General features: G+C 41.2%; 1 protein-coding gene across 2 annotated transcripts in view; it reads left to right on the forward strand.

Moving 5' to 3' along the window:
• The first annotated feature begins 1024 nt into the window (after window positions 1–1024).
• Window positions 1025–12193, forward strand: part of MDFIC2 (MyoD family inhibitor domain containing 2) — a 48322-nt gene continuing 37153 nt past the window's right edge. For both annotated transcript variants that reach the window (XM_065642919.1, XM_065642920.1), the window contains exon 1: window positions 1025–1112. In XM_065642919.1, coding sequence (XP_065498991.1) covers window positions 1025–1112 — 88 coding nt within the window. The remainder of the gene's footprint in view (window positions 1113–12193) is intronic.

The raw sequence follows: 12193 nt of genomic DNA on the forward strand, positions 1-12193 counted from the left end.
CTTTTTTTTTTAAAAATCACTCTACTAATGCTGGGATGCTGACTACCCTGCTCCTTCCCTATCCTACCCAGCTCTAGAAGTGCATGCAAACAAAAAGGAAAAAAAAAAAAAAAAACCTCAGCAATAAGTTGGCTGATTCTGGCAGCAAGACAAATCTAGCACCACACAGCAGGCAGGCAGAGAGTGCACTGCTCATCCTTTCGGTTTTGTCAGTGTGTGGGAATGCTGGACACCAACACGCAGCGAGGGATCCAGCCGAAAGCATTCCTCCTCAGCATCTGAAGCCTGCTCCTTTCACCCTCGGTTGGAAGATACAGGTAAAAATAGAGAAATGCTTTAGCTAATGGGATTCAGCAAAAAATATAAAGCAGCTAGAAGGAGCCTGGACAGCCTAATCTTATTCTTAGCAGGCAATGGAAGTAAACCACAGTGTATGGGCAGAGAGCTATGGTATACATAATACCCTCAGGTACTGTAACTTGCATGTGATTCCTCCCATTGCAGCAAATAAATTGTCGCAAGTGGCAGTAAAGATTTTTTTTAATGCACTTTGTTCAAGTTGCCTTTATAAATATTTATCGTTATTTACATAATTATACCTCTGTCTGACAGCAGGCTTTACAGCAACTTTGAACCACAATAAACAGGCAGAATAGATGCCTCCTTTTTAGCCAGACTGTATCTATTCTGCGTTATATGTACTTCTATTACCAGTATGGTATGTGCATATCACTCATTCATTTCTTAATGTAATTTATAGTTACATTACAAAGGAGTCCATCTACAAACAGCAACTATGTAATATTGATAAAGCATTCAGGAACAGAGCATAAATTCAATGATCGAGGTATTACATAGCATCAATAATCTAAAAAAAAAAAAGTGTCTGTAATGTAAGTAATCACAATTTACTATAGTAGGAACATAAACAGAGAACCTAAACAGAGAATGTTTTTTTTTTTTTTGTCAGAGACTTTCTTTAAAAGAACTTGACATCCCAAAATTCTTTTCTTCCCCCCCACAGATGTCAGAAGCAGAGACAGACAAAGTAAATATCAAACGAGCAGAAAGTTTTGAACATGACAAGCAAAATATTTCTTGGCTGAAGAAAGGTAAGTTACATTGCTGAGTTAATAATTACTGGTTTGTGTTCAAGGATATTTCTTGTTTATTAAAAATATTTTTTGAAGAAAAAGGCATAAGAATACTTTGCAGACTTAAATATGGCTAGGAGTTTCTACCATATGAATTCCATAACTTGACTTCTATGAAACACCATGTACATTCGCTTATGGTACAGAAAGGCCTAGACTACCAAGTTTTAAAGTAACCCGAAAGCTCATTTTTTCTAATTTCCTTGCATTCATGGGGATGTTTTATTTGACCTGAACTAAAAGCCATTAAGAAGTACGGACCGTCATCTTGATTCTGATGAAATGTTTGTATTAACATAAGATATTACTGCATTGGATTAAGATTTGTTTGGTTTTCTCAAACACGAGTCAAGATCAACCCTGAATCTTTGGATTTGGCAGTGTGTTATCTTAGAAAAAAATATCATCCATTGTCAGCGGTTTATGAAATAGAGACTCTCAGAAGCAGAGAAATTTTAAACAAGTATAGGAGACCTTTCCAGTTTTAAAGGCTGAAAAATGACAGATATTAAGTAAATCATTTGTGTAAAATACTGGTATTTGAAATACTACGTTATATTATTTAAACTATTTAGAAGAAAGACATAACATTGTAAAGGTTTTCTTATCACATATGCCTGAACGTATAAAGATAGGAGGTACTTAGGATATATTTCTTGCTGGAAAAAATTATTTGCCCAGTTAGAACATAGCTTATTGTCTTTACGTATATTGTTTGATCATAGCAGAGTTACTTTATTGTACTTCATATACACAAGAAGAACGAGTCTCAAAGCAGAGACTTTCAAGATGCACGTGATACAAGTTAAATATCTGTGGTTAGGTGCAAATTATGTTTTTTAGTGAGAACAGTTACATTCTAGTCCTAACAAAAGTATTTTGGGAAGACTCAACAAGTGACCTCATACTTTGAAAACATTAACTAGGGAGATACTGAAGAAAAGGCTCATTTATAGCCACTATTATGTCATCTGTAAAATGTGCGTCACTATTCTAAGCTCATGTTGTTAATAGTACGTTAGAGCATTTAGCTGCAATAGGGGCTGCAATAAAGCAGGCCTAAATTAATGTCTTTGCCTTGCAGTCCTCATTGTTTATGCAGCACTTTGCAGAATGGAAATCACAGGCTGGAGCAGAGCTGGCTGGCCAGCACGCAGGCTATGTTTGGCTGGACACCTAAAATCCTCTGCTTGCAAGGTGTCAGCTAACTTCAGTCAAATCTCTGCAAGCAGAAAATTTGCAGTTTGAACATCACAGCGATAGAGCTGAGACCTGGGCCTGATCCTACAAAGGAACATTGCACTTTAGTTTGTGGACATCAAACATGTAACTGAATTGAACATGCATTCCATCAGAGTAAAGAAAAGAGACTTGCAGCTTTACAAAAGGGCTATAAAGGTACAGCGGACTTTAACTGGTCCATATCTCTGAGCAGGGTAAGACCAATGTCATGGCCCTTCAAAGTCCCACACAGTTGTTTATCCTCTGGTCCAGATCTGCTCCAGGAGCCAGGTGACCCAAGTCTCACACCTGTATGTTCCTGAGTTCATTTCACTTTAGTGATGCTCATTCACAATGTTTTATTTCTACACCTCCTTCAGAGTTTCTAGGTCATTATTAACATTTGGATTGTTTTTTACTTGGAGAAACTAATCTCTTTCAGAAAGAGCTAAATGCTGTCTATTGGCACCTCTTCTCTCTAAAGTGCCATCAGGTAGAATTGGGTCTTGAAGGTCTTGTAGAGCAGCTGAGTCAATAAAGAGGTGATATGTGTCTTAAAAGGAAAGTAAATTTTCCTTGAGATAAAAGTATGTACATTATTTTATCTCATATTGAAGTTTGCTTTTTAAATTTTTTTATGTTTTTTCTTTGCTTTAAGCACTTCTGTGGGTTTTTAGAATATGGTGAAGCAAATTGTCTGGAGCAGCAGCTTAACTTCTATGTTTAAATGTTTAAAAATATCTCACGTATAGATTTCAGGCATTCCAATAAACAATGAATTGTGGAGGACAGACTTGTACTGTTTCCATCAAGCACAGTAAGAAGACTATATGTTCTTTTAGCATCCAGTTTTAAAGAAAAGTTATTTTTATTCATGGTTTTGTATTGATTATTTGTTCCTTCTAAAAGAAACAATCATGAACCACATAAAATCAGAAATAAACAAAAAATATAGACCAGGCTGTGGCTTTAGTGTCTTTCCTAGACTTCAGCTTTTTCCCAATGCTTTGCAAAGTAATAACTGGTGGTAGTGCAGTGGGTCCACACCAAAATAAGGTACCTATTGGTTTTTTGTTAGCTTTTAACATCATAAGCTGTTTAATCATTGAAGGAGTGAGGGGGATTTTAATCTGGCTGCTGGTTATTTATCTTGTGCTTTTGTTGGAGGAAGAAACTTTGGTTCTGTCTTTAAGCCTCTAAAAGCAGAAATCAAACCCTCATTCCAAGGGAAAACTTCTTCCACAAAGCAAAACAGAAACCAAATAACCCTTATGAATACTATTTTAGAGAAACATTAGGCTGTGCATATAGGATTGTATCTTATCAGCAGGAAGAACATAAGTGATCCTACTTACACCTCTACCTCTCAGTAAGCAACTTGCACCCGCTGCTGTGCTCCTGCATCCCTGTCGTGAGTGCACCAGAAGACTGATGAGAGTTGGAAAAAAATAATGCTGCACAAGGCAGCACAGTCATGGAGAGAAATATCTATATAATCATGGCCCTAGATTGTATGTTTTAAGTGGACATTGGCACATTTGCCCTCTCCTTTTATTTCTTGCTTATCCGACAAACATTTTTCTAGTGGAGGGCCTGAGGTCCTCTGCAGCACCTAGCCGACTGCAGAATTATAATGAAATAATAATAAAAATGTAAACAAGGAAGCAGACTGGTCAATGCATGCTGTAGGTTTGCTAGATTTTAAGAAAGTCCTAAGACATCTCTGCACATCCTTAACACTTGAGTCTGGATGTGGACAACATGAAAGACTCCCTATCTTGACTGTGCGAATGAGGATGGTGAATGTTAACAGTCCTATCCCAAGATGTCTCAGAGGGAAGAATTCACACCAGCAATCTTTTCTGATAGTATGGCATGTTTCTCACGATTATTATTTCTAAAGATCACACAACAGATGAGAAAACCTGTGTTTGGAGGGTATGCATCACACCATCACATGCATATCAACTAGAATCGGCATGAATGAGCACTGAGAAAAGGCAGTTCTTGGCCTCTTTTTAGGCTTGTCTGACCTTAGTACTGGTGTGAACAGACTCAAGGAAAGCCTGGGACACAGAAATAAAGCCAGAGAATGATTCCTATTTTGTGTAGAAGAGGAGGCAGTTATCTCTGCTTGTTTGTTACCACGGGGAAGAGCTCATCATCAGAGATGGGAGGCAGTTTCAGGTGGAAATAGAGAGCTCCCCGTGCCAACATCTACAAACCATCAGGGCAAAGTGAAACACGGGCTCATTTGCAAAGAAGCATTTGCAGTTATCTGCATTTCTGCCCTGAAAAACTAAGGCAGGACTCCTCAGCACCTGCATTATCCCCACTTATACACATTTTGCCCAGACATGCACAAAATTACATAAAATACAAAGTGTATAAAATACAAATATACATGTATAAGTAAAGAACTACCAATGTAACTTCAAGGTAATATTAAAGTTAAGGTAATATTAAAGGTACTTGAAGGTAATATTAAAGAAATGTCCTCTGCATGGGCCTGTGTTCCCACTTGTTTCATGCACCCACAAGATGTGCAACAAGTAGACCATCAAACTCCAAGCAAGAAACATCTGTGTGGGCTCTCAATCAAGCACAGTTATTAGAGGGTCCTGTGGAATCTGGAAGATACATAGGACTTGTCTTTAGAAATGCAGTGCCCAAGGATGAATAATGCTCCCAGGGGTTGACTCAGGGATCCTCCCACCTTGCACAGCTCAACCACAGCCACAGAGCTGCCTCTTCCATGTGGACCAGGCCTCTTTTCACCATGGTGGTGATTTAATGCCAGATTAGCACCCATCTGGTGGGATGGGAGGTCAAAGCAGAGCTAAATTCACACCAGCCTCAGCATGTGGCTTTTGGAGTTCCTTACAAACATTTCATCTTTTGGTATCACTTGATTATTACAGCCATATGGATACACGGGAGCAGGCAGGAGCTTATCTGACTGACACAAAGCTGTAATAGGTGACACTGATTTTGCACAGGGGCCAGCAGTGGTCTGATCAGTGTTTCTCCATCCATCACAAATGCGAGGGACAATGTGTGAGGGCTTAATACTGCCCTCTGACGGTTTCATCCAAAACTGGCCACAGCAACCCAGGAACGCAGATCCAAGTTGCACGGAAATTTCATTTCGGGATATTTTCACACAAAGCCCTCCTGTTTTATGCTGCCCAGCTGTGTACACAAATGCCCTCCATATATAACTTCCAGTGAAAAGTTAATGAAATGGCTTCCTTACTTTCCTGCCAAAAATATAACTGAAATGCTAATCTCAAGACTTTCTCCAAAATAGCCCCTTTCTGCACTAAAATTCTCATAAATCAGAAACATTTTTGTCTAAAATAAGCCTGTTTTCATTGTCTTGAAAATAGTAAAAAGTCTAGCCCCAATTTCTTTAATCGGCTCTTCTAGCCAGCAGATTTTTGCTGGAGGGTGAAATTCAGCCCTGTACTGAGGGTCAGTACAAGGTCAGCACTTGAACCATAAAACAGGGCTTAAGTGGTAAATAGAGCCTCTGTTCAGGATTATATTTCACCCCTCCAAGGACTACAGTTCATATGAAAAGGGAGATTTACTCATATCATAGACCCGGCTGTAGTGACATTATTCACATTATTCAAATAATACTTTATTCCAGAAGTAATCCCATTGGGTGAGATTGTGCCACATTTCTTAGTGGTACATCCCAGAAATCCAGAGCAGACTGTTCCTAACCTGCACCACACCAAAACATTCCACAGCCTGGTCCTAGGGTTATATTCCCGCGGGTATTAGCAAAACCGTCCTATTTTGCAGCACTCAGAAATGCCTTTTCCCCAGCATGCCCCTCTTGCTGGTTACTCAGGGGCTTTAAGAGACACTTACAGGAAATAATAAAGTGGGAAGGACATTACACCACGAGACTGGTTTTGCAGAAGGGAGAGTTGTCCTGGAGACACCCAGGGAATTTCCCTATTCTTTTACAGCCTTCCAGCTTTTTACCTGATTTGCAGGGCTTGTACTTGAGTTTCAGGGAGATTATTCTCAGCAGTGTTCTGATCTGACACACATTGCTGCATTTAGGGAGCTAAATGACATTTTTAGAAATTATTTCTAAAAACTCAGAAGTAAGTGAATGCAATTTTACATACATGCTTGGACACTTGTTTCCTGAATTTTGCTGACTTGGGGCCAGAAGCTTTTTTCACTCTCTTCTTCCAGTCTGAATTAAGTCATTGGATTGAAAAGCTTTACAGAAGACTGATAGCAAAGAAATATCTCTTAGTTTCATGTAACAGAAAATGCCAAATGCTTATAAGATGAGTGCTGTAATCCAAGCAGACTGTTTCCAGATAAGAATACCACACACACAAAAAAAGCACATTTAAAAACTGATGACAAGGATCCCAGGGGGCTCAAATTCCTGGAAGATGCCTTGTCAGCTTCAGGACTATGACCAAATGAATTAATCAAGACAACCCTTCCTTTAAGTTGTAAACCAGCAGATTTAAAGACTCTCTTCCAATGGAGAGGTAGTATATGAAATCTGCAATGGTCCCAGCTCACTACTCCTAATTATGGTTTATAAACTGAGTGGTCCTTGATCTTTGAACTGGAGGGTCCTTAGAGATGTAAGACTTTGAATACTGCCATGAAAGTAGAATGAATGTATAGTAAGGACAGTGGTAGTCCTCTGGGTGATAGGGTTAAGTTTAAAGTCACACTCCTATGCTAGATATTGACTGTAAAAATATAAGTGAAGGTTTATTTAGGTTTGATTGCCTTAAGCAAATTTGTTGCACTAATGAAGAGAAAAGCCTGTTTCATTCAACTGCCAATGCTGGAGAAGACCTGGAAATGTTATTTCATTCACCTCTGGAAGTTCTCCAGACCAATTCTATTCTTTGCTGTACTTAGGCAAAATATTCAGAATTTTGCCCTCCGTTGTATCAGTAGAGCAAAACATGCAACAGCAATATAGACATTCATTAGTTGTTGATTTTCTCAGCAACATACATGTTAGAGCAGAATCCACATATTCAAGGGCCTCTATAGTGCTTTCTACTTGAGATGGCAAACTGTGGTGAACAGAAAATCTTAACCTAAGGGTCAGTGTCAAAGTGATAGTAACTCCATTAAAGCAGCAGAGCTGCATTGGCTTGCAAAAGATTTCATTTGTCCCAGTATGTCTAAGACACATACCTGTAATCATCCTGGGCATCAATGAGGCAGAAGGAATGAAGCAACGTCTCATTTTTACCATTTCAATTCATGGAGGAAAGGGTCAAATGCCAAATCAGTCTCCTAGATCTAAGACAATACAATACAGAAAGATGCCTGTACTAAACAGAATTCAGTAACCTGGATGATAAAGAAAATACAGTACTAATAAAAGTAATAAGGATTTCAGAAGCTTCATAATTTTTAGCATTTGATTGTATAACTGCTCACTATTAGGGATATTGTTTGCCTTAGATTCCAATACATGTATCACTTTGACATAGCAGTTTTCTTCTCTTCAAGGTGGAAGTGGAACAAAATGTCTGTTTCTTTAGTCAGCCTTACTCTGAAAGCTCAGAAAAAAATAATTATTTGTATTCATTCTAATCCGGAGTAGTAAGGCAAATGTCCTCGACTTTATTATCAGTTTCTACTGGAGGGAGACAGTAAGAACTTTGAATGTAATTGGGTATTAGATGTTTAAAAGCTATGAAAAACAGACATTTCAAACCTATTAATGAACATTTGGTTCATTTACAGAACTTAATTCCTTGATAGAAATCCCATCAAAACAACCACTATGCAGGCCTGATTTACTTTTATCCTGAGCTTGAAGTCAGGATAATCATGAACGTAAGCAGCACAGTGCCAGTTTTCAAGAGGTGTTTTATAGGCCTGCAAGATTATACACTGATATGTAGAGCCAGACTGGCAGTCATGTAGGAGTGTAACAAAATCCTTAGCATTGAAGGGGTTCAATGAAATATTTAAAGAGAATTAGATTATTAAAAAAAAAACCCAGGTCTCCCTTCTTCTCATTGAAGATTTATGATCATTCTCCAAAGTACAACTGCTTCTAAGTACTCAAAACAAAATGCAGTAGATGTGCTAAATCCTGGGCATGCTGGTTATCTATTGCTTATGAAACATATTACAGAAAAGTGGAATTAATTTAAATATTCATTGTTTGCTGAGGTTCAAAGGAATTATTTTTCCATCTATTTTTTAAATAAGTATTTAGAACTAAATCCAAATAGAAAGATACTTAGACATTAAGAGTGACTGCTCTAAATTTCCAATAATAAAATACTGGACATAAACCCCTTATCAGAACAGCTTAGTGATTAGTGAGTAGTTCTGGGACTTCAAATCTGGGCTGAGAACATATGATTGCATGAGAGGACTTAAATTCACACCTTTTAGAAGAAAACTCTGGTCCTCAGGTATCAGATCACAGAATCGCAGAATGTTAAGGATTGGAAGGGACCTCGAAAGATCATCTAGTCCAATCCCCCTGCTGGAGCAGGAACACCTAGATGAGGTTACATAGGAATGTGTCCAGGTGCGTTTTGAATGTCTCCAGAGAAGGAGACTCCACAACCTCCCTGGGCAGCCTGTTCCAGTGTTCTGTCACCCTCACTGTGAAGATGTTTCTTCTCATATTTAAGTGGAACCTCCTGTGTTCCAGTTTGTAACCATTGCCCTTTGTCCTATCATTGGTTGTCACTGAGAAGAGCCTGGCTCCATCCTCGTGACACTCACCCTTCATATATTTATAAACATTAATGAGGTCGCCCCTCAGTCTCCTCTTCTCCAAGCTAAAGAGCCCCAGCTCCCTCAGCCTTTCCTCATAAGGGAGATGCTCCACTCCATCATCTTCGTGGCTCTGCACTGGACTCTCTCCAGCAGTTCCCTGTCCTTCTTGAATTGAGGGACCCAGAACCGGACACAATATTCCAGATGAGGTCTCACCAGGACAGAGTAGAGGGGGAGGAGAACCTCTCTTGACCTACTAACCACCCCCCTTCTAATCCACCCCAGGATGCCATTGGCCTTCTTGGCCACAAGGGCACAGTGCTGGCTCATGGTCATCCTGCTGTCCACCAGGACCCCCAGGTCCCTTTCCCCTACACTGCTCTCTAACAGGTTGTTCCCCAACTTATACTGGAACCTGGGGTTGTTCTTGCCCAGATGCAAGACTCTGCACTTGCCCTTGTTATATTTCATTAAATTCTCCCCCACCCAACTCTCCAGCCTGTCCAGGTCTTGCTGGATGGCAGCACAGCCTTCTGGCGTGTCAGCCACTCCTCCCAGTTTGGTGTCATCAGCAAACTTGCTGCCAGTGCACTCTGTTCCCTCATACAAGTCGTTGATGAATATATTGAATAGTACTGGTCCCAGTACCGACCCTTGAGGGACTCCACTAGATACAGACATCCAACTAGACTCTGTCCCATTGACCACGACTCTCTGGCTTCTCTCCTTCAGCCAGTTTGCAGTCCACCTCACTACCCGACCATTCAGTCCACACTTCCTCAGTTTAGCTGCAAGAATGCTGTGAGAAACTGTGTCAAATGCTTTACTGAAATCAAGGTAGACCACATCCACTGCTTTGCCATCATCTATCCACCTGGTTATGTCCTCATGAAAGGCTATGAGGTTGGTTAAGCATGACTTCCCCTTGGTGAAGCCATGTTGACTGCCCCTAATGACCTTCTTATACTTGATATACGTTGAGATGGCACCAAGGATAAATTGTTCCATCACCTTTCCAGGGATGGAGGTGAGGTTGACCAGTCTATAGTTACCTGGGTCCTCCTTCTTGCCCTTTTTGAAGGCTGGAGTGACATTTGCTTTCCTTCAGTCCTCAGGCACCTCTCCTGTTTCTCACAACTTCGCAAAGATGATGGAGAGTGGCCTAGCAATGACTTCAGCCAGCTCCCTCAGCACCCACAGGTACATCCCATCTGGACCCATGGATTTATGGATGTCCGGATTGTTTAATTGCTCCCTAACCCAGTCCTCATCAACCAAGGCAAGCTCCACCATTGTGCTGACTTCCTCTGGGGCCTCAGGGGTACGGGGCTCCTCAGGACAGTCTCCGGCAGAGTAGACAGAGGCAATGGCATCATTCAGTAACTCTGCCTTCTCTGTATCTTCTGTCACCAGGGCACCCACTTCATTCATCAGTGGGCCTACATTGCCTGTAGTGTTAGTTCTATCTGCCATGTGTTTGAAGAAGCTCTTTCTGTTGTTCTTAACCCTTCTTGCAAGGTTTAATTTTAAGGAGGCCTTAGCTTTCCTAGCTGCCTCCCTACATCCTCTGACAACAGCCTTATATTCTTCCCAAGTGGCCAGCTTCTCCTTCCATGATCTGTAAACTCTTCTCTTCCACTTGAGTTTGCCCAGCAGTTCCTCGTTTAACCAAACAGGTCTCCTGGCTCCCTTCCTCGACTTCCTACGTGTCAGGATGCTCTGATCTTGAGCTTAGAAGAAGCAGTCCTTCAACGCTAACCAACTATCTTGGGCCCCTTTACCTTCAAGTACCCTTTCCCGTGGGATTTCCCCTAGCAATTGCTTGAAAAGGCCAAAGTTGGCCCTACTGAAGTCCAGGGTTGCAATTCTGCTCGGTATTCTGTTCCTGCCACATGAGATCCTGAACTCCACCATTTCATCGTCGCTGCAGCCAAGGCAGCCCTCAACCTTTACTGCTTCAACCAGACCCTCCTTGTTAGTGAGGAAGAGATCCAGCAGCACTCCTCTCCTACTTGGCTCCTCCACCATTTGCATCAGGAAGTTATCGTCAATGCACTGGAGGAACCTCCTGGACTGTGGCTGTTTGGCTGAGTAGTCCTTCCAGCAAACATCAGGGTAGTTAAAATCCCCCACGACAGCCAGGACCTGTAATTGCAAGGCTGCTCTCAGCTGCCTGTAGAAGGCCTTGTCAACTTCCTCATCCTGATCTGGTGGCCTGTAATAGACACCCACAACGGTATCATCCCTGTCAGCCTGCCCCTCAATTCTCACCCACAGATCATCTACACAATAAACGTGGCTTGGAGATTCGCAAGTGTTTATGTCTGGATGGACTACTTAAAGCTCAGAGAGAGAGGAAAGGACACGATAACCCAGCAGGTAGGACACCTCCATGGAGGGCAGAAAATTGCCTCTAGTCCCTGCTAGAGACAGCATTCAACTATCCAGTAAAATGTGGAATACCTTTGGGAGGTCTTCTCAAAACACTGCTGAGCACAGGCAGAGGGATTTGAGCCTGGGTTACGTGCAATCCACCAGCTGCTCTTGCCAGCAGGGATCTCACTCATGTAGGCAGGAAGGGACCAGAGCATTTCCTCTGGCTCTGCCTCAGGAGCAGTGGCTGGCAGAGGTGTCTAATGCAAGTGAAGCAGCTATAAGTACATCAAGGTCATCCTTCTCCCCATTCCTTCCAGTAGTTTTCCTACTTGAATTCCTCATTTCCTCACCTCTCCCATCAGCTTATTGCTCCCAGTTACCTGATCTTCTGCATGTGCTGTATAGGAAGTTGAATCTCAGTGGAAAGGCATATGCAAAAATCAGGTGCTGAAGCCCTCAGTGTCAGCCAAGTTTCTTAAAGGCTCTTACTGCAACAGAGAATTGCAGAAGGCCTCTTTACCACCTAAGCAACATTTAAGTGCTACAGGGATCTTTGCTATCCCCCTAAACTAAATTAATTTTTATTTTATAGGTGTCAAACCGTCTCCCAGGGTCTCCTGATTATATAGTCTCATTCTAATTTCAGTCTTTAATCTGAATAAACACTTTAGAAAAACACAGACACAATT

Source organism: Caloenas nicobarica, chromosome 11 (assembly GCF_036013445.1).
Source record: "Caloenas nicobarica isolate bCalNic1 chromosome 11, bCalNic1.hap1, whole genome shotgun sequence".
NCBI classification, from domain to species: Eukaryota; Metazoa; Chordata; class Aves; order Columbiformes; family Columbidae; genus Caloenas; species Caloenas nicobarica.